General features: G+C 42.1%; 1 protein-coding gene across 1 annotated transcript; it reads right to left on the bottom strand.

The window, feature by feature from the left end:
* Window positions 1-17,097: 17,097 nt before the first annotated feature.
* plac8l1 (PLAC8 like 1) lies at window positions 17,098-21,746 on the bottom strand. Its single transcript, XM_084565253.1, has 4 exons — window positions 21,576-21,746; window positions 20,946-21,172; window positions 19,642-19,778; window positions 17,098-19,205 (listed from the first exon to the last, which is right to left on the bottom strand). Exons 1-4 carry the CDS (start codon window positions 21,599-21,601, stop codon window positions 19,074-19,076), a joined length of 522 nt encoding a protein of 173 aa, XP_084421379.1. The 5' UTR covers window positions 21,602-21,746; the 3' UTR covers window positions 17,098-19,073.
* Between the last annotated feature and the right edge of the window lie 1,217 nt (window positions 21,747-22,963).

Genomic DNA, 22,963 nt, shown 5'->3' with positions numbered 1-22,963 from the left:
AGGCCAATATGCTGAAGTGTTTGATTTGCCTTGGGAGAGACACAAACATGTGCCTGTCTATCAGTGCCTCGTAGTTACATGTCTACACTTCCAGCGACTAATGTTGTCTTCAGTGTTTATCTTCTTCAAGAATAACCTCAACCTCTCTGCCTCCAGGGACAGCAGAAAGACTACAGAGGCCAGTTGGGAAAAAAGTGGTCTTTGGCTTACTCTGCACCTCTCTTTGAAGTCTGTGATAAAAAATACATGAGCATCCAGACCTGGTATGATAGCTGTGCATAAATCCAGGTCCTTTGGTCCATAGCTGTGCCAACAACTTGCAGAATCGTGCTCCCCAGCAAGATGGTTGCTCCCATCAAGGGGTGTCATTGCTACGGGGTGGGGGGTGCCTGGTCTGGTCTAGGTGGGTGCTACATGTCTAAGTAACGTCCACAAGAATGACAGGTCCAAACGTTTCCCAGTAGGACATTGAACTGTCACAAGATGGTCAAGCATAGGCAAGCATGTTGAAGTCGTGATGAAGAATCGAGGACTCATGAAGGCTTTCATGAAGGCATAACCAGGCTTTCGCTTCATTTTCTCTGTAGGGACTTAACTTGACCTATGCAATGCTCTTGTCACCACAGAGACAGATGGCACAGGCCTCCGATCAGAGAAGATTCAGGAGTAATTCCACTTTCAGGCAATCCACATCTTGCCTGATAAATAAAGTTTCGCTGCTTCTTCTGCTTCTGGCCTCACTCCAGTTGTGCAATTCAGTTCAATGTCAATGCTTTCAATGTCCCTTGCTAACCACAAAATCTTTTTTTTTTTTTTTTTTTTTACAGCAATGCCAGTTTTCTCCTTTACAAACATCATGTTTTTCTACAGAAAGTTTCTTAGCCAACAGTATTTTGTTAATTTGTTTTACAGGATGCATTTAACTGACGGTAGATGACACACTCACAGCTATTTATTTCAGTGTGGACCGTTTATCTCACCTAGCTCTGGGTCATACTGCATTTGAGTGAACCTACCGCAACACAAGTGAATGGTTCAGCCCGTATTTTCAACCTCCATGTTTAGATACTTGGCTTTTGGTAGAAAATTTATTAGAACAACACGCGGTTTTTGGGGTACGAAGATGTAACGCATCAACACAATCATTTATTTTTCTCCTTTATCTAAAGTGTTTTTATAAACTGGCACAAGCTAAAAATCCAGATGCATTGTCATTTTTACTGCTCCATTTTATCACTCATGAGGAAACATAAATACATTGTCTGTGAAACGCTTTGTCTCGTGCACCACGGGAAAACTCGGTGTGCGCAAAACGCTTTACATGCTGATCTTGTCTGAACGCTTATTTCATCTAAACTATTCCCGAGATATGGTCCCGTATATATATCAGAGACCAAAGGTGATGGATTATGCCATTTTCCACAAACAGGTTTCTGCACTAAAATTTGTCACATTGCCGACCTTGGCTGCTGGAACAAATCGTACCTTCACCTGGCCATGTCGCCAAAACTTTTTTTCTTTTTCCTCTCATATCTCCCACTCTGTTTTTCATTTATTTATTTCTTTTTGCTTCTGTTCATTCTGTCCCGCAACAAACAGAAAACTCATAAGAATACTAATCCCTGTACGGTAACGTTTTAATTTCAATCAGATAAATGTATGCACTCTGATTTCCATTTATATATTTAAAAACAAAGAAGAAAATCTCTGTCAAGATCTTGAACATGAGCAGCTGTAACTGTAAGAAAAAAATATATTTATATACGACACAAAGACATAACCAGAAGCCTCACTTTAGCCTTGGCAGCTATACCCATGCAGATTTCTTTCTGGAGGGCTAATCAGGGTTACTGCTGCAGGCGTGTGATCATGTTCAAGGAGGAAGACAGTAGATAAGAGTGCTCAAGGACAGGTGTTTTTGAAAGGCACTATTTAAAGTTATTGATTTTTTTTTTTTCCTGCCCCGTTTCAATGACCTTGCTGTGCTGTCACATGCACACAGGTTGTGCCCATTACCAGCTCGCAGATTACAATGTATTTTAGGCATAACAAACTTAATTAAACAGCTCATTCAGCCAATGTGCCTGTCAGACTGTCCTGATGTTTACACCACCTTTCCTCTGTCAGCACAGTTTAGTGTGATGTGAATTAACTTTGCACTTCTGCCACTTAAAAGTTCACAAAAATCAATCGATTTTTGCCCGGGACTGATGCACTTCGCAAAATGGTGACTAATTTCTGCCTTTGCTTTCAGTCAGACTCAAAAATAAAGAAAATGATGCATAGAATAATAATCTGCAGGTAGCTCATACCAGTTGCCCTGACAAACGCTGTTCACAAACAGCTTTGTGGGACTCTGCATATCGACAAATCTCTGCAATGGAGAGCAAAGGTAACATGACACTTAGAGCCACAGCAGCCACATTAATGGGAAACACTATCCCCAGTACACGGGCCACATGCCACACTTCGGCATCAAACATCAAAACCACTAACCCTCCGGTTCATGGACGGCCTGCGCTGAGCCAGGTCAACCGTTTTTACTCGTTGTGTGAACGGAGCATAAAAAAATCCTCATCTGGCAGGTGAGGGTGGAAAACTTTAAACTGTAACCGTCCTTTTACTCTGCACTGCAAACATCACGCCACGCAAACATTACATATTCAACAAAGGCATTCCCTTTTATCATCCCTTCCTCCCCACTTTATCTAATTCTTTGACCTTTCCTCACCTCCACTTCTTATCCTTTACACACCTTCTGTAAGTATCTCTCTCTCTCTCGCTCGCTGTTACTGCGCCATAGTGGGGGGAAAATGTGGTTTCATTGTAATAAATAACAGCATAGGGCAGCCCATGGAAGCATTAGTCTTAAATGCCTTGCAGTAGCAGGGCAAAATCCATATTTCTGGCATGGTTGTCTCCAGTGGAAAATAGACCTCAAACCCTTTGGTGCTACATTTTCTCCTTTCGGCTACATTTGTCACAGAGAGTGCAGCTGGTATACTGGAGTCTTGCAAGGCCAGACCTATCAAGAATTGTGCTTATATATTATATGTGTATACACCTGGAGTCGTCTGCGGTAAGTTTTAGGTCAAATGTGGACTGAAACAAAAGGCTTAATTAGAAATTTTGTAAAAATGGAGAACATTAACCTCAAACCAGTTTCATTCATACATTTAATTTAATTTCATTACATTTTGCAGCATGTTTAAGAAATTAAATTTCAAATACAATTAATCTGTTTTATTATGAATCTCAAAGTCCTGACAATAGACTGTAAACACTCAAAAGTGAAGCCAAAGCAAGTAGAGCTCCACCTGGTGGCTGGCTGCAGTATAGGTCATAAGCTCCACCCCCTCCATGTTAGTGGGTAGGACTTGGGCCAAACTAAAACACTAAAATACATGTCAACTATTTTATTTTTATTTTTTCAAGGGTGGTTTAATACATTTTAGGTAGTTAATGTAATATTGATGCATGTTCAAGTGTCAGTTTTGCTGATAGGTTTCCTTTGATGCCATAGAAACAGCATGTGACATCATGATGACTACAAGTTGCCACTCCAACCACAGAGCAAAATAAGCAAGTACAGTGTAACTGCCCATATCCCAGTTTGGCCAATTTGGCCAATGCAAGAAAGTGGGGATGCATTGTCCATATTTATATACAGTCTAATCTCCTGACTGTGCATCATTCACCACACATCATCACCGGCTGGACGGGGCGAATTTTGAACAAATCAAATCAGAAGATTCACTCATCACCTTGTACACGACAGTTGCACATTTACGGGTTGAATATAAAAATATTGCTAGTGTATGGACGGAGCTGCCTCTTCTTGCAGTACGGTCAAGGACGCTTAACCTGAGTTCACCCGACACTCCAAGCCCGCTATCCGCATGGTATATGTGGTGGTAGGACCCAAAGTTGTCAACGATGTTTTCCTGCAGTAAATGTTTTGTAAACCCCATCAGTCAGTGCCTTAGTCCCATTGCCTCAAAGTTGAGATAAACTCTGTAACCACCCCGAGTCTCTTCCAGTGTCTATGCTCCACACGTTGTGTTCAGAATCCAGGCGATCTTTCGACTTTAGAATAACCTCCAGTTGCAACGAAACAGAGGTCGTGGGAAGGCAGTAGCTTATAAAGGCACGTAGAAACGAAACACGTGAATGAGGAGAACACAATCTCACCACAAGATCCATTTAGTAGAGTTCTTAGAGCTCAGCAAAGCAAATGGAACAATGCTTTGAATGCACTTATTATCTTGCTTCTTTTCTGAGGAGCTCCACACACCTTGGCTGTCATTTGCATTTCTCCCCTATGCTTCTGTTTGCCTTTTTTTTTTCTCTTTCTCATCCTCACCTGCTCACTCCTTCTCCTACATTGTTCCACCAGATGTCAACTTTGAAATGTCAACTTTCCAAGCAAACATATTGTCGGCATGATTCCTAATACCCTACTATCTTTCTTTTACATAAATTATAATTTGTCTTGCTATCGTTGTGTGGTTCCGTCTTGTTATTTTTTTTTCTTTTGGTCCTCCCCTGTCCTTTAATTTGCCTCTCTCCATCCTTGTACACCTCTCAGCTGTGCTAATGAGTGAACGACTGATGTAGGTGTTAGCAGGGAGATGGAGCCTGTCATTTATTTTCCAGTTTTCTACAGGGCTTGCCTCGGGCAAGACTCACCTCAACCACAAGCACAGTTACCGCCGGAGCTTTTAGTCCATGCCGAGAAGGCTCACACACCTACAGTGCAACGTACTGCATTCGTACATATTCACAAACTGACTACACACACACACACACACACGTACTACTCCCACCCTGCTGTTCCCACTGACAGACTGATGTTTGCTGGTGTCCCAGGGAGTGGGAGTCAGAACAATAGTCTGTAATTGAATCCCTGTTGCCACTGTGCACCTCGCTCCCTCTTTCTCATCGTGGCAATGATCTCTCACAGTCAGTCTCTCCCTTGAAAAGTGTTTGTTTATTTCCTGTTTGACTGTCTCTCTACCTGGTCCCGCATCTCTTCCAAACCTCTTTGCTCTGTTTCCTTTCCGTCCTCCAGTAAATAAAATAATACAAATCTTGGTGACCATCTATTATTCTGTTGTGTAACTTCATCTAAGGGTGTCCGTGCGCGTCTTGTTTGTGCATCCTCTGTTCACTGAATGACACCTCCGCCAGTCGGTCTCCTCGACGCCTCATCGCTCTTCATTGTTTCCTTGTTCGTTTGACTGACACGTCGTCCTCAAAAGATGTTTGCATCGCCTAGGAACTCTAGATTGGACACGCTTGCGCGATCCCAGCCTGGGCCGCGCTTGAAGAAAGACAGGCAGTTTGGTTGTGGTTTATTTATAGTCTCCCATACTTGTTCTGCACTCTGCAGACTCTGTGTTTTGATTAGACGTCTCACGCGGGGAGATCAGGGCCTCGGGTAGTCGCACATTAGCTTTAATATTTGTTTCGAGGCTGCGAGACCGGTGAGGTGTGTCAAATCAGGATGGGTAGTCAGATCATTTGCTTCCAAGATTTTCATTATATTGCACGTAGGCCACTTTAAACTAAGAAAATCTAGATGCGTAAGCGTTTTCATGAGGATCACTCACTTTACTTTAAAAAGTATTTACAAGGGGGAATAAACCCGGCTCAGTCCCAAGATCCTGGAAGATTCTACTGAGCCTAATTAACAGATGCCTTCCGTTTTAATCAAGCATGCACATGTAAAAGTTAGACTTGTAAACCTTATTTGGTTTCCGATATTTTTTTAGGATTCAGCACGCATTTACCTGTTAAAGAACACAGTAAATAGTTTATGGACATTTGGAGGCATTTGAAATGAGGAGGGTGTCAGGTGTGGACGAGCGAACGGGAGAAGCTTATAGAATCCAACCAACCCCTGAGGACAATTCTGTGGTCAAGTCTCTGAGTGACAACAGCGACAAGCAAACACACAAACTCATCTACAGCCTCCTGATAAGGTAATCCATTTACTGGTAGGAGCTGCTGCGCGCCGCCACCGGGCTGAGCGGCGTAAACCTGCTTTCGCCGGTCGACTCTCTCGCACGGACACGCGTGGACCTTATCTTTTCGAGGATTAATCAGCTTAGGAGTAAATGTAGGTGGTGAGAAGAAAACTTAACCCAGGTGCAGATAAGCAGCCGAAGGTTTTGGCAGGTAGGTATAATGTAATTCTTGTGGATATTCTCTAATGGTTAAGAAATCCTGTTTTTTGAGAACACATTGACACTTTAAAATTTAATATTTAATATCACTGAAAGAAACTAAAGTCATCATATTTAAATGCAAACAAACAGTAATTTCATTGCAGTACTGCAGTACAGAGGCACAAGCATATGTACACGTACACTGATCAGGCACAACATTATGACCACCTTCCTAATACTGTGTCAGTCTCCCTTGTGCCTCCAAAACAGTTGTGACTCATCAGAGAATGGACATGGGCCTTCTGAGGGTGTCCTGTGGTGTCTGGTAACAGAATGTTGCTAGTAGGGGGCCTTTGGGTCCTATGGGTTGAGGGGAGGGGCCTCTGTGGATCATCCCACACACAGATACCTGATCAGTTTGGGATCTGGTGTCAGGCTGCATCCTGCTGGGGACGGCTGCTGCCATCAAGGAGTGTCATTGCTATGGGGTGGGGGTGCCTGGTCTAGTCTAGGTGGGTGCTACAAGTCTAAGTAACATCCACACAAATGCCAGGTACAAAAGTTTCCCAGCAGAAGGTTGAATTGTCACAAGATGGCCAATGTTATTCACTTCTCCTGTCACAATGTTGTGGCTGATCGATGCACATATCTGCATGTGGGTAACCAAGCATGTGTGCTGTGTGTACTGTTTAATCTATTAAAGGTTTCTGAATCATGTGCGTTTGTGTGCATCTTACTGAGCTCAAAACAGCAGCTATTAAAATCTGGTGAATTTGGCACTATGCATTTCTACATTTCTATTTTGTGTGCTTTGTTGGTGTATATATAAACATGTACAAACCAATTCTATGTCCCTAATTATGTTTTTTTTTATTATTATTATGTTTAGACATGGCAGCTGATTGGCTAATTTTCCAGTTATATTTTAGTCCCAACAGGAAATTCAAATCAGCAAACACCAGTTTGCAGCTGGATCTCATGGTGATTCTCATGAAGGAAGCAGTAAATCTATTTTCGTCACTGTATGAATATTTTAAAATCCACATCGGCTGTCAACACCGACGGTAAGCAGAACAGGAGAGAAAGCATGTTCTGTACCTAAATTAGTGAATAATTAATGAGCACTTTTGGCTTTAATCAAATCTACAGTTAATTGCATTTTGTGAACAATGTTTCGCTCGCTAGGACGTTTCACTCTGTCCCTTACATTGTTTCATCACTTATTAAAACTCTCAGGGCTACAAATTAACATCCCGTATTTGAAGTGAGGCTATGTCATGGTCTTTGTTCATGTTCCACAATTTTCCAAGCTTCTGAGCCTTTGCAGTATTCATGACTGTAGCCGTGAGGGTTTCATCTGTGTGGGCATCGGGCACGGGAGAAACGGTTAGGTCTGAGGGCTGAAAACTCACGAGACACTTTTGACATTTTGACGCGCCTTCAGCCATTAGTCGCAGGCTCTTGCGTGGAAAGAGGAATATTAATGAATGGCGTCCCATGTAAACATGCTAATTGGAGTGATGCCTAGTTCTAATAACAAGATTGCTATGTGCATGTTAACATGGCCATTGTCTACTTCCACTCTCCGTCATTCACTGAGAGTAATTGGATCTTGACATTGAAATTAGCCTCAAATAATGTGAGCCATAAGTGTTGAATTTAATTAAAGGCTGAAGCTCTACATACACAACAACAACAAATGATACAGTTTACTTTTATACATTTACTGCACCTTGATTCTAGTAAAAAGTACATGTGGCAGTGTTTCTGGATCATGCTTATTTGTGTTGTTTACGTATTGCATGGTGGATTTCTTCCTTTTGTTGATGCAGCAATGAACTATGTTCCCTTGAATTTATCAGCTGTGTTATTGTGCGCATACTGTGACTTCCACTATGGAATAATATGTTGTTTTAATGCAGTACTGCCCGAGGGCCCAGAGATCACGGCCATTCTGTTATGGCTCTCGGCCTTGCCGCTTGCATACAGCAGTTTCTCTGGGGCTATCTGCATCTATTAATGATATTATGGACCTGACATGAAGTATATATTGTTCTTCCCCATCTTTAAGTCTGAAAGACTCTTTGTAATGCTCTCTTTTCTTATACTAAATCCTCCTGTTGACAAATCAACCTAATTCATTGGGATGAGTTTCCAGAAAAGACTGGAAAGCTTTTCCAGTCTTTTCAGTTCAGCATTTCAAGTTGCAGATAATAAAAAAAACGCTTCGTTAAAGGATGAACTTATTTTTTTGTGATGCATCAGTGAACTTTGGAGAACTTCCTTAAGCATGTCTATTTTGCCGGTGGGGTTAGTGGAGACTGAAACTTTCGCCAAAATTCAAAGACAAGTCTTACAAATATGTCTGTGAAGGTTCTCAGTCATCCAGGTCATGGTATATCCAAAAAAGGTTCAAAGAAGTCCAGTTGCCTTTTTTGAACCTTTTTTGGATAAGTCTTACAAATGCTTGTACCTTCAAACCGCCTTTCTGCGATGTGTTCCATCTTTAATGATCCAAAACAATCAATTGGAAAATTGTAGAGATGGAGAAGCAGCCAGAAATACTAAAGCGGAAACACGCTACTACCAAGCGGACCAATCACAGCTCTTGCGGACTGCAAAGTTGCATTTCTGAGGCGGTGCACGTCAGGCTGAGACATCAGAGACTGATGCAGAAGTATAAAATGTTGAACTACTCCTTCAATTGGCTATGAATCAGGTGGTAGAAAACGGTTGTCTGCTTAGGTTGACAGTTCAATCGCCAGCACTTCCTCATGCTGAGGTGTCCTTGGGCAAGACACAGAACCTCAAGTTGGTCCTCATGGCAGCAGCGCCTTGCATTAAAGCTCCACCTCTTTTTGGGGTCTGTGTGGATGTGTGAATGAGAAACATTTATAAAGAGCTTTGCACCGTATTTAAACGCAGACAATTTACTATTTTACTGGCTGTACATCCGATTTAATATAAAAAGCATGCCGCATGTGTTAACTATGAATGAGCTTTCTTTTATAGATCAGTTTGCTGATGTTTTAATCCAGAGCGACATGCACTGTGAATGACGGAGTAATAATGGAGTGTTTGTGTCATGCGCCCCAGTTATTTGCAGAAGGAACAAAACATCAAAACAAGTCAGTCATATTCCAGTGCGTTCATGTGTGTAATCTGTTGGATTGAGATGTGTGTTGCGGGCCATTGTAATGTAGATTCCTTATTACTCCAATATAATTATCGTGCCAGAAGTCGCAGACATGAGTCAGAAGCTTTTATGGTTTAATCATCAGCGCTCTGCAGCTGGTATATTTGTAGTTATGATGAGAAACGTCTCTAAACCGCATCTGAAGTCGAGCATTGGAGGAACGAGGGAGGGAGGGAGGGACGGAAAGATGAAGGGAAGAAGTGCACGAAGGATGGAGGACGGAGAAGATGAATCCTGAAGACTTCGGGTTATTCTCACTCGCTCTCTTTTCCTCTCCGCAAAGATGCAGCTGCCTTCACGGTGCACACCTACACATTTTTCTGCACTGCAGCCTTTTGACATGTAGTAATCACACACACACACACACACCCACACCCACACACACACACACACACACACACTTTAGAGGTGCCAGCAGATGAAAGAACACCTACATCAATGGCAACACTGTGTGCCAGAGAGATAAAAACATTATGCAACACATGCCAGCCCGCAACAACCCTTCATGTCATGTCAGCTAAGAGGCACCCTGCACAGACTTCTATCTAGCAGGCATTTACAGGTCACGTGATAATCGTTCCAGCCGTATGGACCGCCATATAGAAAACATACAGTAGAGAGAAAAAACTAATGTGACAAGACTGACAGATTGAAAATGGCCTGTAGGAGTTCTCTCAGCCCAGAGGATGATTGTAGGTGACAGCGTAGCAGGGGCTCGTCTTTGTGTCGAAGGGGGAAAAAAAAAAAAAAACAGAAATCCTTACAGGCGGCACAGTGGTGTGGTGGTTACCAGTAGTTAGCACTGATGCCTCACAGCAAGAAGGTTCGATTCCATCTGGGGCCTTTCTGTGTGGAGTTTGCATGTTCTCCCTGTGTCTGCGTGGGTTCTCTCCTGGTACTCCGGCTTCCTCAGTGTCCAAAGACATGCTCGTTAGGTTAATTGTCGTTAGCTAGTGTCTCTCTGCGTTAGCCCTGAGATGGACTGGCGACCTGTCCGGGGCGTACCCCACCTCTCGCCCGATGACAGCTGAGATAGGCTCCAGCGCCCCCGCGACCCTCCAGCGGACAACCGGATACAGAAAATGAACGAATGAATGAAATCCTTACAAGACTACATCCTGATGGAGCTAATGGATCCCGTGAATTAAATATTAGCGTTAGTTTCCCACGGCAAAGTCACATTAATACTCAGCAGGGTATGTGAGAGTGTGAGCCTGAGAGGGAGAGCAAAGCCACACGGGTACTAAATATGATCCATAACATAAATTATTAGAGACCACACAAAAAACCACACAAAAATGTCATTCTGTCCATAGCGTGGGTCCTGGACCTACACGGAGAATGGCGTAGCAACTGTAAAAGCTTTATTTAAGTCGTCGTAACACACTTGACCTTTTTCCGGCAAGCTGTCTTCTACTTCTTGCTCACAGCCCATACTGAGATAACACAAGCCCAGGAGCTTAAAGAGAAGCATCATTCTGTCAGAGCTGCTCGCCTCCACCCTCCTATGTCCCATCAGCCAGCATTAAATAGGGTGGATAATGTAAATCCTCTGAGACAACGTGACGCCTCGACACAAGACACCGCGAAAGAAGAAAAGTAAAAAAGCTGCTACTCAAGTCAAGAGTTTGTTAAGATATTTTTATGCATTGTTATAATCCCGGAGGCAATGTATGAAATGATAGAAATATATTAGAAATATTAGAAGTAAGCAAAGTCTGAAATTTAAATGAACGCCCCTAAAAGCCTCAAAACATTGGTGTTATGGTATGGAGATGATTGGAAAATAATTGTCATGCATTTGGGTTTAGTACCACCACTGGCTCAAGACTGGAAGCAAGCAACCCACTGACAAATAGAAATGCCACGGTTTGGTGAGAAATAGTTAAAATAAAATAAAAAGATGCTCCCATAATGTGGAACCGTTACATTTAAAGGGGAATTACCGTTTTTTTACAACCTAGACCTTGTTTCTGGCATAAAATACGATCGTTTACTCACCCATATAACTTTGGTGTCATTTGGAGTCGTTCGGAAGATATTTAGATCCAGCGGAGCGCCGCGTATATCCATATAGTGGGAGTGACTGGGGCACTGAAACGCAGCCTCTAAATAACACATCATCTGCCCGTTGAGTCTGGAGAGATGACAACAGGTAACTTCGGACTCAACGGGGAATAGCACTAGCGTGTCATAACAAAATATTGGTGAAATGAATTGAGTTTCACGGCAGATAATGCATTATTTAGAGGCTGCGTTTCGGTGCCCCAGTCACTCCCACTATATGGATATACGCGGCGCTACGCTGGATCTAAATATCTTCCGAACGACTCCAAACGACACCAAAGTTATATGGGTGAGTAAACAATTTTTATGCCAGAAATAAGGTCCAGGTTGTAAGAAACGGTAATTCCCCTTTAAAGAAGAAATGTTAAAAAAGAATTATGTAACAAGGCCTATGAAGATTTGCCTGAACCATCGATGGGCCCACCAGACGCAAACGAGTGGTGAAGGGGCCCCCTGTAAGAAAGGGGCCTCTGCAAGCGGCGACTTATTTCTCATTGCGCAGTGAAATGTCAAAACGTCCTTCTGGCAAACTCAAGGAATGACCTAAACATTTACTTTGAAGTTGCCACGAGAAAGGAGCCATCACGACACCTTCAAAGGGAGCGTTTATCCCCTGAGGTTTTCTAAGACTGGTGCTCTGGACCGGCAGCACGCAACGTGGGTCCTCCAAGTTCTGCGGCAAGAAATCACAAACATGACCACACAGTTGCAGCAGAAGGAAGCCTCTGACATATCTATTGCCAAGGATGTGCACTGTATAATTTTCTAATGCATGCCTACATGAAAATATGCATGTTCCCGCAAGAGGAAGGTTTGAATAAAGCCGTGGCGTTAGGTTTCAATACGAGGAGCTCTACAGGTGCTCGGATTGTGAAAATGCATGAAAATGAATTACTCTGTATAAAGCAAAAAAAAAAAATCTATATAAGAGCTCCTTCTCTGATGTGTTCAGGCAAGAATGAGTAATATTCTTGAATCATTCAACAGAGAGGCTTTATCTTTGAAAAGTAAAAGGTGTTTAATTCTCAGAGTTGTACTAGAAGGCCTGGACTGTCTTTGCACTCACAAGTGTAATTTTTTTTTTTAGTATTATTTTTTTTCCATATTGTTATTTGTGAGTTGATACCGTGCTTTAATGCTGCAATGATAAATTATCTTGATGGTAATGTTTTCTTTTTATTCTTCTGCGCTATTACCCTGCCTGGCCAAAAAAAAGTCGCCACCAAAAAAGGTCACACACTAATATTTCATTGGACCGCCTTCAGCTTTGATTACAGCACGCATTCATTGTGGTATTGTTTCGATAAGCTTCTGCAGTGTCACAAGATTCATTTCCACCCAGTGTTGCATTTATTTTTCAACAAGATCTTTCACAATTTGAGACCCATGAATCCTGGTATTTTCATCTTGGAATATGTCCGTGCCATCAAATCCATTGATGGAGTAACCTGGTCATTCAGTATATTCAAGTAGTCAGCTGACCTCATTCTTTGGGCACATAATGTTGCTGAACCTAGACCTGAGCAACTGCAGCAACCCCAGATCATAGCACTGCCCCCACAGGCTTGTACAGTAGACACTAGGCATGATGGGTGCATACCCTGATGCGCTGATCCTTCCAGTTTTTAATAATGTGTCGGACAGTTCCTAACCCAATTTTAGTAGTTTCTACAATCTCCTTAGATGTTTTCTCTGCTTGATGCATGCCAATGATTTGACCCTTCTGAAACAGACTAACATCTTTTCCAAGATCACGGGATGTGTCTTTAGACATGGTTGTTTAAGAAATGAGAAGCTACTCATTACATCAGTTGGGGTTAAATAACTTGTTGCCAGCTGAAAGATAATCACTCATGCAGTAATTATCCAATAGGAGGCTCGTACCTAACTGCTTAGTTAAATCCAGGTGGCGACTTTTTGTTTTCTGGCCAGGCTGTGTAATTGCTGCTGCTCACTGATTCGGTTGCTCTGTGGAACACGTCCTGTGGTTTGTGCACTACGTACATAGTAAGAAATGTTTTTTTAAAAAACATCAAAATCTCTTTGACCTCAGCCACTTGCCTCCTGTTGCTTCAGCTCACTCATAAAATGTGGTTTTAAAGTCAAGATGTAAGTTAAAAGTTAAATTCGTGTTCTACTACGTAGCTACATATCAACAAATCCATTCTCCAGCTCTAACTGATCTAACATTATGACCACCTTCCTAATATTGTGTAGGTCTCCCTTAAGCCTCCAAAACAGTTGTGACTCATCAGAGAATGGACATGGGCTTTCTGAGGGTGTCCTATGGGCTGAGGGGAGGGGCCACAGATACTTGATCAGTTTGGGATCCAGTGAATTTGGAGGCCAGGTCAACACCTTCATGTTGTTCTTCATGTTTTTTGAGTTGTTCCTAAACCGTTTCCTGCTGGGGATGGCTGCTGCCATCAAGGAGTGTCATTGCTATGGGGTGGGGGTGTCTGGTCTGGTCTAGGTGGGTGGTACATGTCTTAGTAACATCCACACGAATGAATGCCAGGTCCAGAAGTTTCCCAGTAGAACAATGAATTGTCACAAAATGGTCAGGGTTGTTCGCTTCTCCTGTAAGTGGTCATAATGTTGTGACTGATTGGTGCAAGTAATGTATCGCTGTCATAGAATTTATCCTCAATGGACTTAATGCTTTCCAAGCATTCATTTTTCTAATAATCATATAATTCAGTGCGATCCATGACAGAATAGTAAACATAGCCCATATTTGTTTATTTTAATTAACGCCGGAGGAAGTTCTGGCAGCCGCCGTTGTGTAATGACCTGAAAGGATGCACAGATTGAAAAAGATGATCCGCCCTCTTTCTTGTCATGCAAGAGAAATAAGGATGAATTCTTCAGCAGAGAACGCCGTCCAGCCGGGGAACAAACACAGCAGAAGCGGGCGAATCTGTCAAAGCATTCCTACGCTGAAATCCCCCTCCTGTCTGTCTCCGAAACGAAAAATAAATCTATACGACTGCCTGCTTAGTCTGAGGAGCGGAGCGTTGCCAACAAATTCCATCATCGCACACGAACCCATACAAGCCGGAGCACCGAGACTGCTGTACAATCTGCCAAGGCCTCTAGCTTCAGGCTAAACTACAGCTTTCCCTTCCACAATAATAATGTGTGCGAGAGGAAAAACAAAGGGAGACAGGCGAAGGACAGGGAGGAGACAAGAGGGCATCATAGAGAAAGTGATATAAAGAGAGAGAGAGCGTGAGGGAGTGTGTGTTTGTACGTTATGTAAACCCCAGGTGGTGCTTGTTGTCCTGGATCGAAGTATCACCAGGGGGACGACTGCTCCAGCTTAGCAGGTCTCTCCACACCTCTTTCTGTGTCTCTCTCTATATTTTCCCAAACATGCACCAGCAGGCGTCGAGGAATACAAGTAGAAGAAGAAGAACAAAGAAAAGAGAGCAATGAGGGGAAGGTGACTAGGAGGCATGAGATTTCATGGGAGGGAAAAAAGGGGATGGAGGGAAGTAATGCATGCAGGAGGCAGACGTCTGCCGATTTGAGGGCAGGGAGACATGAAAATATATTTCAGATGGTTTGTGAAATCTCAAACACTCAGCCTTCAGCTTCCATGTGTGATTTGTGTTCTCTCCAGCGCTGTGTTTTCTATATTAACTGTCGGTCCACTGGTGATTTCTCTCTAGACACATTTGCATACATCACACACACATTTCCACACACACACACACACACCCACGCCTCCCTGAGGGGCTGTTGTCGATAACAGCCTGTACTCCACACCTGATCCATCTGCGGGGACACTTGTCTTTGTGCTGAAACGGCAGGAGAGAACATCAGCAAATATATTTTATGGTGCCTGTCTGATTGCTGACTTAGGAAGGGCTTCACTGTTCCAAATCTTGACCCCTACTACTGCTTTGGAGATCCCAAATCTAACCCGCCCCTCCGCACACACACACGCGCACACACATCAGCACTTAAAACTGATTTCACCCCACTGAGCAGCTGAAGGAATCAAAAACAAGACAGCGGTGCCCAGATCTGGGGCAACACTGCCCCCTAATGGCTCAGACGTAGAGGTGTGCCTCCTGGTAGAGATGACGTAAGGCCAGGCTTACACACAAAGTGTATGGTAGCATAAAACATATGTTCACTTGTCAATTTATTAGGTATACCTCGCTGAAGCTAATTCAGTCGAATACAACAGTCCTGCTCTAAATCCTTAGACTCCTCAGAGAGGTATCGATTCAACTTTATGGTCATTTCGGAGGATGCAGTTTGCAGTGCTGTTGAATTTTATGGCATCATATAGAGAGGTGTCTACTGTCATTGATATGAAAGGGCCGAACAACATAATAAAAAGCATCTATAATGGCAAATAGTTTTATTTAAAGAATAAAACATGCCTCTGAATGTTGGGACGGTGCCGAAATCTCCAAACTTCTGAATTCTCTGCTCGAACGTCCTGTTTTAGCAGCTCGCAATAGTTTCCAAATGCAAGTGTCACCTTCGGAATCAACTGCAGACCCTTTTTATGAGCTGAGCCGATGGAAATAATGAAGGAATGTCCCAAACTTGTTTATGAAAGGGCTTTTTGAGTAGAGTGTCCAATCACACGTGGTAACATAAGGCAGTAATTTCCACAGCTTTCTTCTAATGTGGATGTAGATTCCATCAGAGTAAAGCTGATCTTCTTGTCTTACATGACTGTAACTTGAATGTTTTGGTGGAGCTAGGAGGTGCTCATATGTTGGTAAATAAATCAGTTGTATCCCTAATTTGATCCCACAGTGGGATGTGTTCTCTTCTTTTAACCCATCCACCCATACACACAAGGAGCACAACTGGAGCACTGGGCAGCCACCTGTGCAGCGCCGTGCATGTAGAGCATTTTGAACCGATGATCCTACGGTCCCCAGACCGCTTTACAATTTACAAACCCAGTTGAGAGCTACTGATGAAGCAGTGCAATTACCAGCATGGTTATTTCACGGGGATGGAAAGATATTATGGCTGTGCATGAATGCAGGTCTGCTTGAGGCTTGCTAACAACCCCCAGTAGGTTTTGAGCAGTGGAGCTTTAGGAGGAGTTATCCACCCAGGGTCTACTCAGGAAACAAAGCAGCCTAATGCAGACATAAGACGTTATTACAACTGTGACAAGCCTGAGTTCATCTTACAGCAGTTTAGTACACAGATCAGCCACAACATTATGGCCACTGACGAGAGAGGTAAATAAGATTAACCATCTTATGACAATACAGTGTTCTGCTGGGAAACTTTTGGACCTGGCATTCATGTTACTGAAACATGTAGCACCCACCAACACCAGACCAGACACCCCCACCCCATAGCAATGACACTCCTCGATGGCAGCAGCCATTCCCAGCAGGATACGGTTTAGGAACATTTAAAAAAAAAAAAACATGAAGAACAGCATAAGGTGTTGACCTGGCCTCCAAATTCACTAGATCCCAAACTGATCAAATATCTGTGGGATGATCCACAGAGGCCGCTCCCCTCAAACCATAGGACCCAAAGGCCCCCCACTAACAATACTCTGTTACCAGACACTACAGGACACCCTCCGAAGGCCCATGTCCATTCTCTAATGAGTCACAACTGTTTTGGAGGCACAAGGGAGACCTACATAATATTAGGAAGGTGGTCATAATCTTATGCCTGATCAGTGTATGTTTTACTTCAGTTAGAGGGGAGTTTTGCTAATTAGTTAACTAGAGTTTATACCAGTTTGATATATTTTTAGGCTACAAAAATGTGATCGCATGTTAATGATGTTTTTTTCATTTGGGAATTTGTCTGTTGCAAAGCGTTTGTTCTGTTTGCTTGTGTCTTTGAAGTGCTCATGTGCACAGACGTAAGGTATGGGATGTGAATACACAGCGTTCACAGTGGGATACAAACTCGTGGGCAAACTTCACAAATATGCAAAGCAGTGTTTTGTATGCGTCCTACTGCTAGCAGTGTTAAGAAATGGCATGCACCCTACAGCGTATAATTAATGTAGGAGTATAATCTGAAATCCTTACTTACAAATATGTAATAGTTCCATTTTATTTCCATATTCCCTTCTTCTCATTTCATTAGCTTGTAATTGAGAATCAATATTGGTGCAGGAGGTGGATACGATATCAGATCGGAGAGTAAGAACACTAAAGAACTGCACTGATTTTAAAACATTTATTCACATACAGCAGATTAGCTCATGGAAATGGGGAGGCTACTCCGTCTAACATATGATTAGATTCCATTATTCACACATCTCTCCTTTTTGGCACCAATCCAATTTCTGCCTTTCCCCTATTTCATGAGGCAGCTGGCAGGTGGGAGAGCACATCTGTAAGAGTTAACAAATTATATGTTTGCCCTTTGAGGGTTCCATCTGCTTTGTGTATAAATAACATTTTCATATCCGTTCTTTCTGGTTGGCATTTCAAGTTCAGGGAAGCACAGCGATCAGGAGTGGATTAATAATGTGAGCGAATGGCCGGGGGTGGATCGAGGAATGCACAGATGAGGGAATAACGAAATATGCTTTATTATCCCCAAACTCTACTTGACTTAAACTCGAGCTACACGGTGTGACGAGCAATCAAGCAGGTGCTTCTGCATTCTGGATGGACACGTCTTTCACCCCATAGTCTTAAATAAAACAAAACAATGGAGCTTATCTAAGGAAGTAAATTACCTTTCAGGCCAAAGTGAAGTGCCGTAGAGCTTTCCTGTGCCTGTCTGCTTGGGTTTAGTTTTAACTGTGGCATTAAAAATGAGATTTCTCAGTATGAATTTATAGATATCGGCCCTAATGATGAATATATTGTGAGCTAATTGCTCAGTTTGTGCCTCAAGGTCCAGAAAGCATTCTGTTTCCTCACTTCATTTTTCCTTCATGTCTGGGGGGGGCTGTCTCAGCACATTAATGTGTCTGGTGACCTTTGGCATGCGAGACAAAATTAAAGAGGTCAGTCCAAACACACATCATATTCAAGATTTCACACTTACTTAATAAGGACCGCTTTCTATTTAAAACAGGTTGCAATTTTTCATTGTTTTGAGCAGCACAGGGCCCAGTTTAGCTCAGCCAGGCTCACATGTAAAGATTTTGATGTAAAGATTTAGTCATGAAGGTTTTTCTAAGCTCTGTTTAATGGCTTTAAGGATGGCTGCATTCTGATTAAGACCATCAGTTAAGACTTACAGTACTGTGACAGAATTTACCACATGCTTGTAAACATATTTGTCTGGTTTTGGAAAGTTTCTGGTATGTTTAGTGACAGCGGTACTGGAACCCAGCAAGAATGTATTTGCCGCCTGTTTAAATTTTAATTTAAATTCCATTTCAAATGTAGATGACAATAATTTTCCTCAAATCAAAGTGCAACAGCGGTTTAAAGGTCGCTTTAACCTTACAGTCAGGATTCTCCTCATTCTTAAGCTATTAATCAAAAGTTTGCCCTTTCTGTCTTTATCTGAATGTTGCAGAATAGACTTGATTTATTGTTTAAGGAAACCTCAGGGGCATTTAAAAGCAAGTTCCAACCCTATAGTATTGATTCTTGGTGCTATCCATACCAGTAATCTTTGCTTCATTGTAAAAAGACGGGCCTCATTTACTGTCTCGAGTTTCTTCAGGAGCACTCGAGTGTAGTCGACACATGATACGTCTGGGTCTTCATCCTCCGCTTCATCTCCCTTATCATCTGACACACAGCGAGAGGGTAACAGCAATACACTGTAGTCCAGTCCTCACACACACTCCCCTGTGGATAAGCATGCAGTACAGACAGGTGCAGGCATACATGCAAACATATACAGAAGAAGCGCAGACGCAGACACAAATGCAGCGGGAACGCGTCCAAAACAAAAAGATGTGTTTTCGTGAATAGACATAAAAATAAATACACAGAATTATTTTAACACAATCTAAACTCAATTTAGTAATATAAACCCATTCAGTAACAAATAGGAGAGTTTTGAATTTTATAATCCACTTTCCTGCTCCAATCTACTTCCAGTCTTAAAACTGCCAGAGACTGCCTTCATTTTCAAATGTTAAAAGCTTCTTTTAAGCTTCTTTCTTGTATTGCTATTATAAGACCTTTGTAAAATCCTGCTCCAGATGCTCCAACAAGCAGCCCACGTGTTCATCTCCAGTTAACAAATAACGGTATTATTTGCATTTATAAACACACTCACGCGTATCTTGTAACGCTCCCTGATCCCAACTCGCATGGCAAACGTGGATCCTGGTAGGAGAGGCATGCACAGACACTCCCCATACTGCTGTGCCAAATTCAGGTCTAAACAGCACGGTATCAGGGCCCCGAGAATACCTGCAAGCACACATACAGGACAGAGCAAATGAAAAAAAAAAGAGGAGAAAGAATCAATGATAATTTAGCTGTTCTTCTAGGAAATTCCTTTTACAGAAATGTATGCTCCATGCTCCAAACTGTTATGCAACTGGAATTTGGTAGGATGTCAGAAAAATAAAGATCTTAGTTTGATCTTAATCAAAGAGAGGCCTAGTTAAAGAGGTGGTGTGAAGCGAATCAAAGTCTGGAGTCTGAAATCTTGGAGTAGTGCACTGTTTGGCAAGAGGAATGAACAGCATTGATAGTTCATAAAAACTCAGGAATCATCTGAAAACTGGAAAGGGAGTGGTTCAGGCCTGATAAAGCACTAGTTTGTAGAAAAATGTTTTCATTAGCTTGAAGCCAGTCTTTCACAACTACATAGGGCCACTGAGCCCATTATGTTTTTACAGTAGCCCAGAATGGACAAACCTAACTCTAGATCTCAAGAGGGACTTTTTACATGGAAGTAACGACCACTATAGCTTCTCCTACATGTTTGGAAAGGGAAGTAAGTGTTCGGTTGTTTGAAATTTGCAACCCCGCCGCTACATGCCACTAAAATCTACACTCAGGACATTTAACAAAAACTTCTAGGAGGGAAAATTAATAAGAGCAGCTACGAGAAAGCCACTGTTTTGTAAAAGTGTTGGCATTTCTGGGAGTCAGGTGGTTCGCACAGAGATACATTTGCAGCGGGCTCAAAAATAGATTTTTCTTTTCATAGATGAATGCTGCGCTACACTGGCTGGTTGGGAAATGGCTAACCACTTCCAACAACAATGCAGCGCTGGAAAGAAAAGTGTCTGAGGTGATCTGAGGTGAGATGTTCAGAAGCAAATATTCCAAGGTGACCATTTGTGCCCATGTTATGAAAAGAGGATTCCCATCCCTCTACAATGAAACAATTTTCATGCAGGACAACACACTGTCCTATGCTGCATAAATCACCACTGACGCCTTGATTGCCAAGGGAATAAAAGGAGGAAAACATGCTGTGCAGAATGTGGAGCAATGTATTTTGTATTTTCAAATCACACAAACTAGTTTTTGTTTGCAATAACATCCACCTTGTAAGATTATTGTTTATGATTAAAAATAAATCAAATTCACTATGATTATTAAAAAGTTGTGACTGAGAATTACATGTCCTCTTGTCTCCACAGACATCAAACAGGCCAGTGCTCCAGTCTCCTCCTGTCTGCGTGATAGTGGTGATAGTCGTCGTGGTGGCGCCCAGGCCAGGCTGCGTGAGCACTGGGTCCATCGCAGCAGGGACTTTGTCTGACCTCGAGTAATCTTCACTTCCTGTGGTGGAGTTGACCACTTCCTCTTCTTGAAATGCTGATATGTTGTTGAGTGACAGCTCTGGTCTGAAATTAGATGTTTAACACATCTTAAATAGATATATGGCAAGCCCATTTCCTGAACTTTATACTTCTACTCAGCTGCAGAACAAACAATATGCAATTAGCAAACTAGTCTGTTTTTATCTGTATGCATTTATTTTTATTCATACTTTAATCACAGGAAATTGCAGCTAGGACAAAAAAAGATGAACATTTTATAGCAAGTTGTGCAAAAGCAAGAGCCGCAGGAACAATAAATCGAAAAATGTTCTTGTTTCTTTTGTATTATCATTCATCACAGAGGCGTAAAAGAAGAAAAACAACAAAAGCATACAAAAGCAGGGTGAGATAAAAGAGCTGTTGGCTGTAATTCTGCTGTGTTCGGTGCTGACAACAATGTGTGGTGGTAGGGACAAAAAACACTTACTGATGTGTGACTGTTGTCTCCTCCATGACTAGGAGCTACTGGCATCCAGAGGGGGGTGAGACGAGGAGGCGCGAGAGGAGACTGAGCAGGGAGTCAGCAGGAATGAGGAGGAGGACGAGGGGGCGGAGTGACACTTTCCCAGTGAGAGGGTGTGTGTCGGAGCAGATAAACCAGCAGTCAGATGGCTTCGCCAGAAGCTGTGTGACAGAGATAAGTCTTGTAGTTGTCTTCTGTCTGAGACTGTGCACCCTGCTTATACAGAAAATGCAGAATGGGCAGATACGCATCAGGGTGCATGGACATGAAATTCTGGCATAAAATAATGTGGATGCCTGCGTACACGCAATACAAGCAGGACTGAAAATCTTAAAATGTTGTAAAGAAAAAGTTAATTATTTACTTATTTAAGTATTAGAAGTATGTAGCCTAAATTATTTTAATGGATGGATGATGGAGCACAAGATCAAAAATACTAGAAATCTAAATAGTTAACCCATGACCTTTAACAATACTCAATGTTTCTGTTACCCTTACTGACGCATTTAAAAAGAAAATTAACAGTAAATGTTACACTTACCCTTAAGGCAGAAACACAGGCTCGTACTGTGAAGAACTGGGAAGGGAAGGATGCGTTTTATAACCAACGCAACACCTGTGGTTCACGTGACGAGGGGTCTCATTTCCTGAAATCTAGATTGATATGTGACTGGGTGACGGAAATAAGAAGAAAGGGAGACAAATAAGGGGAGATTGTACGTGGTGTAAAGACATGTAGTGAAACTGTCACAAGTTTGGTGGCTCAGACATTTCAGAAATATCCACCTATGTCAAAACCGTGAGAAATGTATATGAAAGGTCATATGTGGTCTTTTAAATAAAATCATCTGTTCATTTGTTCTCAACTATTTAAAATACATTCTCCCAATAGCCTTTAAATCACAGAGAATGTTTCTCAATAGTCTTGGAAACAATACAGAAACTAGACGGATAGACATGCTAGCTAGCTAGCTAAAGTCCATTTTCTTCTACAGTGAAAATATTACTTAAAATTAAATATTGCCAACTTGAACTTTAATAAATCATGTTTTAAACAGGATGCTGCACTACTTTATTATTTTTAAAACAGTTGCTCTTACCGTCAGGTTAAAGGAAGGAACTATGTTTATTTGTTGTTTAGCTTTTAAGCTAGCTAACTACTAATCATTTACAGGTGGAGTGGTTGCCAGGCAACCAGTGGAAAACACACTAAGAAGAGTGAATTAATTTGACTTTAAACAGTGGTATTTTAGTTCTTTTCTTTATTTTTAACTAAATAAATCCAGTGTGTTAACTGGTAAGCTTTAGAGGAAGTGGTAGTGTTGTTTGTTTTAAATCTACAAAGCCAGGCT

The sequence above is a fragment of the Chelon labrosus genome (genome assembly GCF_963514085.1).
Source record: "Chelon labrosus genome assembly, chromosome: 17".
Classification (NCBI taxonomy): Eukaryota; Metazoa; Chordata; class Actinopteri; order Mugiliformes; family Mugilidae; genus Chelon; species Chelon labrosus.
Note: the sequence above shows the minus strand (reverse complement) of the source record. Positions and strands in the feature narration are given on the sequence as shown.